We start from the raw sequence: 16,772 nt of genomic DNA, 5'->3' as shown, positions 1-16,772 counted from the left end.
CCTCGCTCCGCAGACCGGCGCATAAGTAAAATCATATTTAGCTCCGTGGAAGTTGCAGCAGTAATTTCCGTACTGGCCGAGGATAGGGATAGGCAGTTATGGGGGGGTGGTGGTGGTGGGGTTTAGTGGTGGGGGGTGGAGGGGGTGGGGGATCAGGGAGATGCTCGGAGGCACGATGGTGTGATTATAGGAATGAGTGAACGAGAGAATGAGAGCACGACGGCAGCCTAAAGTATAGAATGCATGGGAAAAAAACATTCATGTTCGCATTGCTTGTGGCTTTCCGGTTGCCTGCGTTTGTAATTCGTTTTGTTGAGGAGGTTGGGGGAAAAAAACTAAGAAAAAAAAAGTCCTGGTTTGCCTCCTCGACAAGGATTGTTGCAAAAGCACAAGTTGTGTCCTTGTGTGCTGTGAAAGTAGTTAGGTACACCACGCAACAGTAGCAAACGCTTCCCTCTTGTGTTGTCGATTGAGAAAGTTGAAATCGCTCTCTGCAGTTCGGCAGATGGCTTCGAAAGATGATTGAGCGCTACTGGTGGTGGTCACGACCACAGTCAATCAACGCTCGGGTGTGAAGCAAGCGAGAGGCAAACGTCTCTCGTGTGCTTCGTGAGGCACGTGACTGCACTTATACACACACACACACACACACAGACACATACATACTCTCTCTTTCTCACACACACACACACACATGCCCGCACACATACGTGCACGCGGACACACCATGCACTCTCACACACACACACACACACACACACACACACACACACACACACACACACACACACACACACACACACACACACACACACACACACACACACACACACACACACACACACACACACACACACACACACACACACACAACACCAGCATGGACGGGAGGGAGGGTGTTGCAACCTGCTCTCGACAACTGTAATTTTATTGAAACCATCTTGCGGCGCCCCCACCAACACCCTACCCCCACCCCCCCACCCCCCCCCCCCCCCCCCCCCTCTCCCCCCCCCCCCCCCCCCCCCCCTCCCCCCCCCCCCCACCCCCCGCTCCACTTCTTCAGCGCTAGACGTGTGCGGCTGCCAGGAGAAAACCACACTACTTGGCCAGATATCCTGCTCAGGTTCCCTGGAACTGCAGAAAGTGCAGGCAGGCAGACAGACCAACAGACGAAGAGTTCAGATGCAAAACCCCCTAAGTGCCTTTTCTGAAAATAATCTTAATTCATTTTTATTTAATACAAAGCTATCAAAATTGCACATTTTTATATTTTATTGATGTAATATAACTATTTATATGTATTATCAAGTACCTGAATGTAAACCAAACCAACAACGGGGTAGTCTAAAAATATAGAAGTGAATGGAGTTAGGGGGTTTTGCATCTGAACTCTTCAGACACACAGACAGACAGACAGAAACGCAGACTCACAGACAGACACACTGAAAAGGCAGGCAGATGGACAGTTTTAAGGGCTGTCTGCTTGGCAGCCTACTCTGGCACTAAAGGCCCTCGAGGCCTTAATTCATTTGTAAATTTTCAACATGTGGAAGCGGGTCAGCCTTTATGGATCCCAGGCCTTTTGGCTTGGCAGACCACTTACAGACAGCGCATAGGTTTTCTCATTCACTAGGCTCTCAATGCAACGTTCAAAAAGCATCAAACATGCAAAAGCATCAGTCCTATGGATTAAAATGTGCGGTAACACTTTATTTAAATGGTTCAATATTACAGTGGATCTACCACATTAGGTACAGTGTAATAACCAGTGTAAAAATATTTCATTATGTAATACCAGTTTAACACCATGTACCTATTGTGTACTTACATAATGTATTTGTGTGTCAGTGTTGTTACACTGGTTATTACACTGTACCTAATTTGGTAGATCCACTGTAATAGTGAACCATTAAAATAAAGCGTTGCCAAATGTGTTATGAGTTTGATGATGTGTAAAGGTCAGATGAGACTTCTGCAACTGCGCTTGTCAAAAGTCGCGTGCTAGTGGCCACGAACCAACATTGTATTCATGCATCTGCGAGATCTGCGAGCTACATTTGAAATTGCGCTATTACTTTCATTACATTGTAAGCACTGCGGTCATTATTAAGCAATGTTGCTTTCTATCCCGGTTGCTAGCTATTTTCACACAAATTGTAAAGGCAATGCACTGGTATCATTATTTGACATACCCAGTCTGTTTTCACGAGCACAAGGCATTAATATAGTTTTTAACAGAATACAGCTCTGCTCTCGCAAACTACTGGCATTGCGCTGCCACAAGAACAGAACAAGGAAGTAGCGAGACGACCAATCATAGCACCGTTTTGTCTGCGTCCTCCGCGTCCGTCCGACGGAAAGTTAGAATTTTTTCGAGACGCTCGACAATGGGCGCAGAGCCTCTGCGCAGGGGGCATGGAATCGCACAGACAGAAGACGGACGGACGCAGAGGCTATGCGTCCAAAGCATACATCTATCTTAACAATGAGTTTGCTTTTGTTGTTGTTGTCCACAGACCCATCTTATGACGCAGTGCGGCGGTCCGGCTGGTCGAACAACATGCACAGTGGCAAAGGTGAGTATGAGACTCATCCCTGCAGCAGCCTACCTTTTGCAGCAGCCTCACTACACTACCTCACTCTTTTGTATGCGTGGGTAGAAAGCGGCACACCATGGTGTCCAAAGCACCAGAAGCAGCAACAGCAGTAGCATCAGCAGCCAAAAGCACATCAGTATTAATGTCTATGGCAGATACCGAGCTCATGTATGTTTTAGAAGAAGTTTTCTCTCTCTCTCTCTCTCTCTCTCTCTCTCTCTCTCTCTCTCTCTCTCTCTCTCTCTCTCTCTCGTGTCCAATATGTCCGCACGTGTAATGCTATGTGCCGCATTTTTTCCGGAGGCTATGCTGGGAAGTCTTGTGAACCCAATGCACAGGTAGACTCACAGAGACAGACAGACTTGCAACCCGGTGCCAAAGCTCATACTACAGGGCAGGTGTCCAAGAAGTGAAGAACCCCGAAAGCAGGGACACAGAGAGCTTTACAGGCCCATTAAACACTTAGCAGAGCGACCAGCTACTGCAGCTGTTTTCTTTGGACTGGGCCTGGCGTGTTTTTTGGGGGGGGGTGTACTTGATGTGTCTGCTTTGCTGCCTGCCTGCATGCCTGCCTGCTGGCTTGGCCTATTTTACATTTTTTTCACTCTCTCTCTCTCTCTGTCACTCTTTTTCACTCCTTCTCCTCCTTTCTAACCAATGGCCTCGCTCTCTCTCCCTCTCTCTTTCTCTCTCTCTCTCTCTCTCTCTCTCTCTCTCTCTCTCTCTCTCTCTCTCTCTCTCTCTCTCTCTCTCTCTCCCTCTCTCTCTCTCTGTGTCTCTCTCTCTCTCTCTCCAAATGTCGATCTCTCTCCAAATGTTGCTCTCTCTATATATTTTTTCTCTTTCTCTCTCTAAATGTTCCCTCCTCATTCCCTCGCTCTTTTTCACTTGTCCCAGGCTCTCCAGCCGTGGTCACCCAGAATGTGTCCAAGACCACGGAGCAACCGCGGCCCCAGCCTGGTAAGCAAAGCAAGCAAGCCATCTCTCCTCTCCTCTCCTCTCCTCTCCTCTCCTCTCCTCCTCTCCTCCAGTTTCCAGCCTGGTAAGCAAAGCAAGGAAGTCATCTCTCCTCATCTCTCCTCTCCTCTCCTCCCCTCATCTCTCTTTCTCTCTCCTCATCTCTCCGCTCCTCTCCTCCTCTCATGTCTCCTCCAGTCTCCTCTCCTCTCCTCTCCTCTCCTCTCAGGCCAGACTAGGTCAGCCATACAAACACACAAACAAGCAAACAAACCAGCCAAGCTGCCCACCTAGCCAATAGAGCTGACACCTTCGACATCCAGTCATAACACACACCAGCCACTGACTAAACACTGCTCCCAGAACTAAGCATACCAATAAACATGCCAGACCAACACCACAACTAAACATAACCAAAGCTTTAAAAAGTTACTGAAAGACACACAAATGTCAATCTTCTTTTACATGTGCAAATACAGTAGACCATGTTAAATATTGAGTTAATTTGACACTTTGAGAGAGTCAAATTCCACATACTTTAGTTGGTCCGGCTCTCTGTCTTCAATTACTGTAACTTAAAAAATGTACTGCGTATGTTTTTTGTTGTTGACATTTTTGAAAGATGACCCCAGAGATGCATTTGGCAGATTTCCTCCAAATTACCATTTCAGTATTTTCCCTGCACATGCTACATTAAAAATGATGTGGTGCATTAGCGATCCCAGCTCTGTATGTAACACACAGCACCTGTGAAGCTATTAAGCAAAGCATCTGTCTTATGTGGTGCTGAGGTGGGGGGAAAAAAAGACGGAAATTCAATCTAGCCAACTCTTTTAATCACCAACTCGGGCAACATCTCTTTACGCTTTTCCTCAGCATTTTTTTTTCTCCTCCACAGATCCATACCAGATCCTGGGACCAACAAGTAGTCGTCTCGCCAACCCAGGTACAGTAATAAACAAGTTCATTGTTCAGTCAAGGGGGCTGATGTGCTTCTGGGTTCATGTATGTGTGTTTTTTTTTCTTTTTCGTTTTGACCCAGTGCCATATTGCACTTAGCATTAATATGGTTCAGGGGGGGAAATGCAGCAATTCCTAATAAAAGCCACTGCGATGTACGTTACGTGCGAATGTAAACTTGGCCGGCAGTCAGCGTCTCGCCCGCCGTTGATTTCACTTTGGAGCCTGCGGGGATTAATCATCCATATGTTTAAATGAGATTTTAATTGCCTCGTTGTTTATGTGCGGGGCAAATGTCTCTAATTAAAATGCCTTTTTAAATTCGACTCACCTCCCCGCTCGCTCTCCTTCCCTGCCCTCCTCTCCACTCCCCTCCTCTTCTCTCCACTCCTCTCCTCTCCTCCCCTCTCCTCTCCTCTCCTCTCCTCTCCTCCCCTCTCCTCTCCTTCCCTGCCCTGTCCTCTCCTCTCCTCTCCTCTCCTCTCCTCTCCTCTCCTCTCCTCTCCACTCCTCTCCTCTCCTCTCCTCTCCACTCCTCTCCTCTCCTCTCCTCTCCTCTCCACTCCTCTCCTCTCCTCTCTCCTCTCCTCTCCTCTCCTCTCCTCTCCTCTCCTCTCCTCTCCTCTCCTCTCACTTCCTTTTCTATCAACTCCCCTTCTCCAACCTCTCGCTCCTCTCCCTCCCACATCCACTCTCCTCTCCCCTTCCCAAATTCTCTCCCTAACAATCCCTCATAACCCTCACCTCACCCCACCCCATCCATTCCTCCAACCCTCTCCCTCAATAGCTTGATCTGCCTCCTCTGTCTCCTCTCCTAACTCCTCACAGATAGCACTCCAAACCCTAGTGTTGATTTTACCTTTTGGTCAGTGTAACATTTTCAGAATTAATTCTACTCAGTATTGTGTGAATAGTAAGAGGTAGAGTTGAAATTACAATGCCCATCTGCAGAATTTTACACTGACATTTGACTCGTTAGAGTAATTTGACTCTCCACAGTGTTGTAAATACTCTATCTGGATTTATATAAGTTTACTCTAAAATGCTGACAGCCCATTTATTAATGGGCGGTGGTGGCTTAGGTGGAGCCAGTTTGGCAACTGAAAGATTGCAGGTTCGAGACACGCTCTCCCTGATCCCATCGATTTGTCCTTGAGCAATATACGTATACCAAATTGCTCCTGGTGGCAGGGTGGTAGCCTACGTGGCAGCCACTGCCTTTGGTGTGTAAATGTGACTGAATGTGTGAATGTGACGCACATATTGAAGACGTCTTTGAGTGCTCGGTGGAGTGGATAAATCCTATACTATAAATGGTAACACTTAATATTAATGTCTGCTTATAAAGCGTTAATAACACTTAGTAAATAAGGAAAAATGATGACGAAAGCATTAGCAAATGTTAATATTTTATATTTATCAAACATTTACAAATTGTTTGCAAAATATAAATAATACTCTGTTTAAAGATTTGTGAAATCGTGAACATATTATTTGTAGATATTTTATTAAGTATGAAGAAAATGAAGCTAATAATAAAAACATTTGTTAATATTTGTTCAACATTAGTTGATTGATTACTAAGTCTTTATAAGTAGACTTCAATATAAAGTGTTACCATGCCGTTCATTTACCATTTTCTACTTGCTGTGTGCCCTCCAGGCTCGGGCCAGATCCAGCTGTGGCAGTTCCTGCTGGAGCTGCTGTCGGACAGCGCCAACGCGGGCTGCATCACGTGGGAGGGCACCAACGGCGAGTTCAAGATGACCGACCCGGACGAGGTGGCGCGGCGCTGGGGCGAGCGCAAGAGCAAGCCCAACATGAACTACGACAAGCTGAGCCGCGCGCTGCGCTACTACTACGACAAGAACATCATGACCAAGGTGCACGGCAAGCGCTACGCCTACAAGTTCGACTTCCACGGCATCGCGCAGGCCCTGCAGCCGCACCCCACCGAGTCCACCATGTACAAGTACCCGTCCGACCTGGCCGGCTACGTGCCCTCCTACCACAGCCACCAGCAGAAGGTCAACTTCGTCTCGCACCCGCACCCGCCCTCCATGCCCGTCTCCTCCTCCAACTTCTTCGGCCCCACGGCCCCTTACTGGAGCTCTCCGGCCGGGGGCATCTACCCGAGCCCCAGCGTGCCGCGACACCCCAACACCCACGTGCCCTCCCACCTGGGGAGCTACTACTAAAGCAACAACAAAGGCCTTTCTCTATTGTTTGTTTGGTTTGTTTTTTTTGTTTGTTTTTTTTGTTTGTTTGTTGTTATTGAAGTCATGAGGAAATTTTGTTGCCAAATCAAAAAAAAAATCCACTCAAGCCTTAACACGAGTGAGCTGCCTGCACTTGCAAGGAAAACCAAAAAAAAAAACAAAGAAGGAAACATGGAGGATGAATGAAGGATACAGAGAAGCGATGGAGGGGAAAAAAGTAGTGACTGCCTCGCTGCTCATTTTTTAAGCTTTTTAATCCAAAACAGTGGAAGGATATTTGAAATGAAGTTTAAATTTGAAGGAAAAAAAGAAGAAAAACTCAACTGGATATACCAGTCCATTTTGGATGGATTACTACTTATTCACAAGTCAAGTGACTGGTTCAAGTCCTCTGATGTTGTTTCATAGTGTTTGGTGTGTGTCTGTGTTTATAAACACGACATGTATTACATGTAGTATTATGAGCTGTCCTTGATCCCGTCAAACTGCCCCTAACCAAACTGCACCAAAGGGCAAAAAAAGGCTATTATAGTATAAAGGCTATTATATTATATAGAGCCCAAACCCCCTCGCAGAGGGACACAGAGAGCCCCCAAGAGTCACAGAGAGACACACAGAGACTTTAGAGACTCAAGCAGGACACGTGAAGAAGAACACTATGTCACCTGATAATGGTGGGCGGCAAACAACCAAAAAATGGACCCTGGAGGCCATAATACTTCTCTCAGTCTCAGTCTCAGTCCAAAGTTCCGCACAGGTGCCTTGTCTCACTTTGAGCCCTTCTGTTTGAAATGTTCTTGTGATGTCTCAATTTGATTTGCCTCCTTGCCTTCTTCGTCTTGTCTTGCGTCTTTGTCATTGTTTTTGACGTCAAAGAAGTTCCCGCCAAAGTTTTGCGGGTGACTGACTCTGTTACAGAAGGGAATGTCTTGATGCTGACCATAACAAACAAACCAAAACACCAACTGGAAAAGTTGTGTTCTCACTTCACATGTCCTCCTCTAAACTGGAACAGCATAAAAGTTGAAGACCACAGTTTGAAGTGCCAAGAACAGAACATTGTTAGCTGCGGGGTCGGGTGCTGTGGCCTGTTAGCAATAGCCCGGCCTGTTCCGTCCTTTGCCTGAGCACATATACAATAGTTAAGCTGAAGCTTCAGTGGAAGCTAAGCGGAATTGATGTGAATGCTCTGTGGTCCAAATTTCACAACCCCCCTTGCTTTATTTCACATGAATGGATTTTCATCTCACAGTGATCTAGAAACGTATCTATTTTAGCCTTTTGCAGATGTATCTATATGTCTGCACATGCTGAGTTCGAGTTTGTGAATATATTAGGTCTTCCTTAATCAATCTCTGTACCTGTAGAAAAACAAAGTGCCTGCAGTATCTGTTTATACTGAATATACATTCCTTCAAGCTCCATCACACTGCGGTGATGCAATACATGTAGATTACTGCACAGCTGAATGTTGCCATTGTGCTAAGTACCTCTTAGGAAAAAAGACATAAATTTAAATAAGTGAACAAAAAAAACAGTTTAAGGACACAAAAAAAACGTTGAAACCGGAGAAATCCTCAGATTCGCGAACGCTGTGCGTTTGTTAGACCTATTTGCTATTATTTTTTAATCAACGGTCAACTAGGCATTAAAAGCATCTTACTGTATAAATTATGCAGATTTATTTTCATATGTGACAGTATTGAAAGACCAATAAGATTAATACGAGTTGACCTCGGTCAAATGCAGACTTTTTTTTAAAACCGTTAATGAAGGTAGTTTGTACAACAGTAAAGTGTTTTGTATCTGTACATTTGGGCAATAACTTTATGAATGTTTCGTTTTTTTTGTACTCTGAATACATTTTCGTATAAGTTCACTGTCTTGCCACAAGCAACGAGTTATTTTTTTGACAAAAGAAAGCTTTTTTTTTCTAAATGACTTTTTTTTCCGTATGAACCCACAAACACCCTGTATAACAGTCGAACAAAATGAGACATACTAAAGTTGTAGCAAGAGAAAAAAAAATTCATTCTAACGAAACAACACAAAAGAAATAGTATTGGCAGCTTTTGCTTGGATCTCTGCATTGGCTGGAAGTTGTATGCGAATTGAGCGATTATAATATTCAAGTCTTAAGCTTGATTCACACGAGGCCCCATTTTGTGGTAGCATTAAAAAACATTCCAAGCAGTATTCTTAATAAAAAAAATCCCCCTCTGCACCTCTTTGAAGCATTACAATCAAAATGTAGGGGGATTACGTGCTACTTTATATATGCAATGTATTTTGGATATTGAATATATGGATCTATATATAATTTTGCAATTAATCATTTCGTTTATTATTTGCCATTCCAGCAATGTATTAAGTATTATGTTTTGTAAAAGGGTTGTATAGGAAAAATGTGACGAAATAAATGTTTTTACTTCGAAACTGTACTTTTGCTTTGTGGGGTATTTTTGCTCAGCCTGGGCCACATGAGTAAAAGATATTGCATTGCGTGCCGTGCATGGAGTCATACTTTCACTTAATGAAGGCCTAAAGGAGGGGGGAATAGGAAGGAAAGATGGGTTTGTACGGGACACAGAGGAGGTGGTAGGAAGAGATATAATTGGATACACCAGTCTGAAAGAAATACACTTTGGGGCAGTGTAGTGTTGCGCGAGGCAGATTAGTTGCTTTTCTGCAGATTTTCACTATTTCACTCGTTCCAGCCTTTTCCTTCCTGCTTCCCTCTGGGAGTAATGCTGTTGCTGCTACCACTGCTGCTGCTGCTATGTGGCCTTGTTAAGTGTGTGTGTGTGTGTGTGTGTGTGTGTGTGTGTGTGTGTGTGTGTGTGTGTGTGTGTGTGTGTGTGTGTGTGTGTGTGTGTGTGTGTGTGTGTGTGTGTGTGTGTGTGTGTGTGTGTGTGTGTGTGTGTGTGTGCACATATGTGTGTCTTTGGCTGTGTGTGTGAGCTGCTGAAAGACAAGGGGTGGGGAGGATACAGAGAAAGACAGATGGAGAGAGGCTGAAACGGAGAGCGAGAAAGAGAGAGAGAGAGAGAGAGAGAGAGAGAGAGAGAGAGAGAGAGAGAGAGAGAGAAAGAGAGAGAGAGAGGGAGGAAGACTGAGAGTTGTTTGCTGGTAAGGCCGCTGAATCACTTTGTGTCTTGTAAACTGAGTCAGAGACCAAAGTCAGTGACTTCAAACGAAAGAATTCCACCAATGATGTCCGTCGCTCATAATGCTTAGTACAGTACAGTATATTGTATGGTGATCTTACAAAAGCGTCCCACCTTTTAGAGTCACATACACACTATGCCTGTTGTTGGCGTGACAGAACACATTAGTCACCTATTGTGAGAACAAGGGCATCGCTGCCTCCATAGGGTGTGAGTAGGATCCGATGTAGGCATCATTTACTGTACATTTATCAGCAGGTGTCCCATTATTCCCTGATAATGGGACACCTACAAAGTCATGCGTGCGTCTACCTTAGCCAACACCTGAGGCTGTATATACACGCATGATCAATTAAGGCACAAAATGGAAAATACAATATACATTCAACATTGTTTTACATACATCAAATGAATTAGGAAAGTGGTTAAAATCAATTAACTTATGTTAAAGAAGTTGATGAGATAATGTGTTTTCGTATTGATCAACTTTTCCTGCCTTACACCTGCTCCTGGTCAACTGAAGGGTTGTGCACAAGGACTTTCTTGCACTGAGATAATATGTAGCTTAGCCTATATGTACCTTTTTTAGTTATGTGATTCTTCCACACAGTGTACTGGTACCTCACAGTGCTTCTGTATCCTCCTCTGCTGAATGAATAGTGGAATCCAGGGCTGCACTGGGGGAGAAATAGGGCCCGGGCACTTTTGTCTGAAAGGGGTCCCTCATAATTAGCGGCCCTAAAAACGAACTCACCGGTGGGCCCCTCACTCTCGTGGGGCCCTATTTACAGAAATGTAAAAAAAAATAAAAAATAAAGATTATTATTTCATTTTTTCTGAAAATAGGGGCCCATGAGGCTGCAGGGCCCATGCGGGAAATGCCCGATATGCAAGATGGCCAGTCCAGTTCTGGTGGAATCCAAACAAAGTGAATACAATGTGCACTTCATGCACATGAGACATGCCTGTAGCTTTGAGGATAGTGCCCTCTTGTGGACAACATACAGTAATGTGAAGTGAAAGCCCAACTGGGAAACTCCAACTCCCACTGTCATTGTGACACAGCACTCCACAGCACACATGTCCACTGCACACTGCACACAATTAAATTGCATTTATGCCTCACCTGTGCAAGGGGGCAGCCCCCAATGGCGCCCCAAGGGACTAGTGCGGCGGGACGGTACCATGCAGCTCAGGATACCTCAGTCATGGAGGAGGATGGGGGAGAGCACTGGTTAATTACTCACCCCACCAACCTGGTGGGTCGGGAGACGAACCCGGCAACCTTTGGACTACAAGTCTGACGCCCTAACAGCTTACCCATGACTACCCATAACTGCCTCAGTAGTGTAGTATTTCCCAAGTTTTACCGTGGGGCTAGCCTGGTCCTGACCATCCCATAATACTACCATTTCATTTCGTAGTGGAGCCAATCCTTTGGCGGAAGTACGTAGGATGGCTCGCGAGGCTACCGTGGGGCTGCCGTTGATTAGGCCTCCAGTCAGCCTCGATATCACCTCCCCATAGCAACCGTATCTCGGGCATTTTGTGAAGTTTTCACACAAAAAATGGAGAAATCAACTGTAAGCCTTGTGGTGCCTTCATGTTACTGCTCGTTTTTCGTGGTTGGGCAACGCTTCCGCTGCCTATTCATTTGAATTGCCTGACTGCTGCCATAGAGGCTCACTGTAAAACAGTAAATAATTATGTAATAGCAAAGTTTCATACTGTACTCAGCAGACACCTTTTCACTTTTTATACCTGCATGTTTGACTCGATGGAAGACAGGGCCTGCGCTGACACAACAAACAGTTGCAGCGACAGTCATAAACTATGTGTTTGTTTGCTGTCATAACTCTGCATTGTTTATAGATAAAGGGCGACGCTGGGGGTTGCTCCTCTGCTTTGGCATGTCCACGTTATCTTCTCTTATCTCTCTCTGGTAGGAAAGGCAATACCATGCAGCAACCGTGTGTGCATTATGTGTCACAATGCATCCCATTTGTGCGTGCGAGAACAACACATGAAAAGCTGTTCTACTTTCTTGTTTCAAAAGCGGCGTACATGTCAACCAAAGGTCATGTAAAGGAATACTAGGAAACAGGGCTTAAATTTCTAAGAAAAGGAAAAAAACTAAAAAATATATATCCGCCTTATTATTGTATTGTTTATGTTATTTTTAGGTAGCATTAATACCATAGTAATAGGAAAAAGTAGGCCTAGGTAGTAGTGGAAGTACAATACTTTGATATTTCTCTTCTATAGACCAGTATTACATATGTCTTGAGGCGAGCCTGAAAGACTATTTTCTGCCTGGATAATCTCTTCCTGTTACACCTGTATGTTATGATTGTAACATAAAACAAACAAATAAAAACATGCTATTGTGGCATGTATCTGATTACAGCCTGGATACGTTGTCTTTGGCCTGCTAACCAAAACATATAAGCACTTCATATCAAATAAGCCTACAAAATATCCCAGTTTAAAGAAACTGTTTTAACATAATGGGTGAACTTAGTAACTTGAACCTTCGGGTCACGTAACAGTACATTCAGTTCTTGCGTTCCCTTAAATATAGGTGCTATCGGCCTGCTGTATGTACATATCTCCTTACAGACCCCTTCAATAGTTTCATTGTGCCTTCAAAACAAAGCTATAGTCTTAAGCACTATTTTACAAAAACGTTACGTAAAACACGACCCCATTACGACCCCTTAACTTGTATTTGCTTCAGCATTTAATTTATACTCTTGAAGGGTGTCTAAAAAGGAAGAAAGTTTAAGATATGGAAACAGTGTTAAGCTAAATGATGTGTAGTCTTGGTAAATCTGTATTACAGAAGTTGTCAGGATGACTTATGTAAGCCCTGTCAATGCTGGTGTTGTTCTGTCAAGTTGTCGAGTTGGGTTTCTTTGCCAAGATGAGATACCCACAGTCGAATTTGATAGAGCCTATAGCGTCTAACAAACCTTCCCCTTCTTCTCCTGACAAGTAGCACAGCACAACAGAAAACTGTTGCTGATCCATCACCAATGAATGCCTAGTACCTGCCCACAGGAACATTTTTTCGACCGGACATATATACACATCAGTCCTCATTAGTTCCAGCTGCCAGCAGGCTGGGCCACTGAGATGCTTTCACTGTATTTGCTTGGCTGAGGTTTGTCTGTGCAATGCCAGCCGTAACATCCAGTTGATGCCCCTAGAGGAAGATGGTGCTGCTTTCTCACTTTTTGGAGAGGAGAGCTGAGTGAAAACAAGTGATTCAACTTGTTTAAATAATTAATATACCCTAAATGCTCGCCTTGTGTGGGAGCGCTTAACTGCCGTGCCTTTGGCCATCCTGCAGTGTGAATGATGATGTGAGGAACATACTGCATGGGTAATAGCTTGGGCTAAGGACACAGGGATTCTGAGAGGCTAATGCGGCGAGGGCCACATAAACTGTGAGGGCCTAAAGACAATGCCAGTGGCTGGCCAGGTGACATCATAAACAATGCATAATGGCCTGGGGACAACATGATCACAGATTAGCCCAACTGTGGTGACACAAGTGACCACAGAGGCTATATACGTGTACATTCCTTGGCCCTGGGCAAATAACGTGAGTTGTAATGTATTGTGTTGTATTGTTGTAAGTTGTGTTGTCATCACTGTAACTTTTTTGGCCCTTCAAAGACGGTGGTGCCTCAAGCAGTTGTGTCTGTTGGCAACCTCTGAGTGGAGTATTGATACAGATAGACAAACTACATGTAGGTCTACAGTATAATTACAAAGAACAAAAGGTTGTTTGATGAACTTTTTTGTGGCAACAAACACAAAGTGTAATTGGCAGGGATGAGACCATTTACCATTCTAAAACATTGGTGTCTCATTGATGTTTACTGCTCGCATGACGCATCATGTTGACAGCTTCATATAGGCATATTGAATGAAGCAGAATCATAGAGCCCCCTTCGGTTGTTGTGGGAAAAATACCTTTTTATTATAATCAGGGCTGGTCACAGTTCATTTCACAAACAGAAGTGACTTATTGTTACCACTAAGCAGAGGAGTGTGTTTCTCACTAGTGTCATTGCGAACCAGTTAGCAACTTAGTAGGTAGACTGTTAGTTACCTAAATAATTCTTTAGGCTAAATAGACCTTTTAAAGCTACCAAAATGACCTCCTTGGATATCAATGGATATCTATGGATATCAAGCCTGGGTGTTGATATTGAGGGAGGAAATAATAGGGAGGGAGTAAAAGGGAGGACGGCAGAATACTTGTGAGCAGTTATATGGTACAGTAGGTCATGTCCAATTTTAGGTCAGCATATTTTTTCTCTCTCTCACTAACTGCAAAACTACAGAAGGGAAATGACACTGAATCAGAGAAATGCAGTACGTATGCAACTTTTATTAGAGGCACGTTTTGAGAAGACACATTTTAAGACTTAACAAGGCACATTAACATGCGAGTCAAACTCGTATGGTTTCGGATATAAGTGCTACTTCATGAACTGCAAACAAAACAGACTATTCTGTGCAAAATATTCATTTTTATAAGAAATTGTCTGCGACTAAATAAGAGAAGTATTGGTAACATTTTTGATTAAATAGAAAATGTAATCGAGACATACCTACCAAGTCCACAACAACATAAACAACAAATACCCTCAGGAAATACTTTAACAACATAAGCAATACTCTCAAACACCACCTTTAAAATTCTTAGAATTTTTAAACTTCAAGCTCTGCACTCTGCACATATCGTTTACTACCTGCCATTTGACACTTTTTTCTGTATTGGACTTTAACGTAACACATAAATCACAGTATGTTGCTCTTATAAAGGCAGATCACAGTTCTTTGCTCTTCCATTAAACCATAGCCATCTGTTACCCCATACACAATACAAATATACTGTATGGCAGGGGTATTCAATTAAAAGTCACTGAGGGCCAGTTTATGAAATTCCTCACAGTAAAAGGGCCGAACATAATGTTCCATAAAGATAGCATGCCTATGTTTTCATTTTGTTCAGACCTCATGGCAGGCCAGAACCTTGCCATGCAAGGGCCGGATCTGGCCCTGGGGCCTCCAATTGAATAGGCCTGCTGAATGGTTTTCTCCCAAATGCAGTCAATGGGTATGCGCTTGACCATGAGGATATAATGAAGACCCATGAAATGAAAACATTTCAGTAGTTAGATGGATGCCATTTGAACGAAATGATGAGATGACAAGATAGCAATGTATGAAATGACAACATAACAATGTACTGTATGTCCATGGTTGTCCAAGTCTGTATGTAGGGCCTAGCATAATCTACCTACATCTTGGTGCCACAAGGTTGGTGGTCATTGATGTCAATGACCTCAAATCCATGGTTGTCGTTTCCACCATCTTTAACATGGTGGTGGTGACCTTTCTCGTTGTGAAAGCAGTAGGCACAGTGTGCCGTGGGCACTGGCACCACTTTGGAGAAGTTGGAAAAGTTGATGCGGTACTTGCCCTCTTTGCTCCGTGAGATGATGGACTGGAACTTGTAGCCCCACATGATCTCTTGTGGGATGTATGAAGTTCTGACCTGACAGGAGGAGCTGGTGGACTCAGCTGTGCCATCTAGGAAGACCACAAGCTCAAACTCCTGTTGGTGTAGTGTGTCCACTGCCATCTCAAAGAACGGACTGGACTTGTCAATTACATGATAAAGAGTCAAGGGACACACAAAGAACAAGTTATCCTTTCCAGACTCGACAGTGAAATCAATGTTGACCTGATCCAAAATGATGGCCTCTCCTTCGGCCGTTATGGTTGTCCTTAGCAACTTGCCGTAGATCTGGCTTCCAATCATGAGGGTCTTGCGAAGGTTAGCCACACGGATTTGAAGGCAAAGTGAACCATTTTTGGGGCAAATGACAGCTGCTTCAGTGAAGTTTATGGTTTTGGCCCTCTTCTTGGGCAGAGAGATCTTTGTCATAACCACTCCACACCAGAAGCAGTTGATGAGAGCACCAATGATGGACTGAATGATGATTAAGGCAACAGCTCCTGGACATTGTGGGGTGATGGCACGTCCACCATACCCTATGGTTGTCTGGGTCTCAAGCGAGTACAGAAAGGCTGTGGTCAGACCATACACATTGTCCACACACGACGTGTGGTTGTCTACTGGGCTCTGCCAGGTAAGATCTCCATTGTCTCTCGCAATCCAGTACCAGATCAGACCAAAGATAAACCAGCTCATCGTGAAGGAGGCCACGAAGAAGATGAGCACATAACGCCATCGGATTTCCACGAGCGTTGTCCAGAAATCGAGAATGTAGGCAAAACGGTTATGATATCTGACGTTGCCGTACTCGATGTTGCAGTGTCCATCTTTTGATACCAAGCGGGTTCGGCGGGTCCGGCGCTCTGCCAGGTAGTCACCAAGGTACTTCCGTAAGGACCGCACCATTTTCCAAGCGTAGGAGTTAATCTGTTGGAACAACAAACAACCTTGTTAAAATGTGTGGGAATGATTGATCAAACAGAAAAACTACTTATACATATTGGTAGTTACACAACACATAGTATGATGCTGAACACTAAAAAGACACAATAACAATCAAAAGAACTTTTATCCCTCTGCATCTAGGTTATATGAGCCATCACCCAATGCATACAACAGCCATGGCACTGACAATTGACCTGTGTGGTTACTATAAACAAACACTAAACATGGGCCTACCAAAATAACGCTGTGATTCTCCAAGTGTTTCCCGATGAGGTTGTCATGGGATACAGCTTTAGAATGAATGAAAAATGTCTGACTTTCAGTGGAATGTCTTTTTATTTGGGTCAGTGATTTCTTTATCTGCTGCACTCTTGATTTATATGGCTTT

General features: G+C 44.2%; 2 protein-coding genes across 7 annotated transcripts in view; one reads left to right on the top strand and one right to left on the bottom strand.

Annotated features, from left to right (window-relative positions):
* Positions 1-9,169, top strand: part of fli1 (Fli-1 proto-oncogene, ETS transcription factor) — a 62,581-nt gene extending 53,412 nt beyond the window's left edge. For all 6 annotated transcript variants that reach the window (XM_063205509.1, XM_063205510.1, XM_063205514.1 and 3 more), the window contains 4 exons: positions 2,517-2,576; positions 3,495-3,557; positions 4,453-4,500; positions 6,177-9,169. In XM_063205509.1, coding sequence (XP_063061579.1) covers positions 2,517-2,576; positions 3,495-3,557; positions 4,453-4,500; positions 6,177-6,712 — 707 coding nt within the window. In that variant the 3' untranslated portion in view covers positions 6,713-9,169. The remainder of the gene's footprint in view (positions 1-2,516; positions 2,577-3,494; positions 3,558-4,452; positions 4,501-6,176) is intronic.
* A 6,048-nt stretch (positions 9,170-15,217) lies between these two features.
* LOC134453650 (ATP-sensitive inward rectifier potassium channel 1-like) lies at positions 15,218-16,345 on the bottom strand. The gene has a single exon (XM_063204435.1). The coding sequence runs from the start codon at positions 16,343-16,345 to the stop codon at positions 15,218-15,220; it is 1,128 nt and encodes a 375-aa protein (XP_063060505.1).
* Positions 16,346-16,772: the final 427 nt, after the last annotated feature.

The sequence above is a fragment of the Engraulis encrasicolus genome, chromosome 8 (assembly GCF_034702125.1).
Source record: "Engraulis encrasicolus isolate BLACKSEA-1 chromosome 8, IST_EnEncr_1.0, whole genome shotgun sequence".
In the NCBI taxonomy this organism is placed as follows: Eukaryota; Metazoa; Chordata; class Actinopteri; order Clupeiformes; family Engraulidae; genus Engraulis; species Engraulis encrasicolus.
This window is presented reverse-complemented; position numbering and strand designations above follow the sequence as displayed.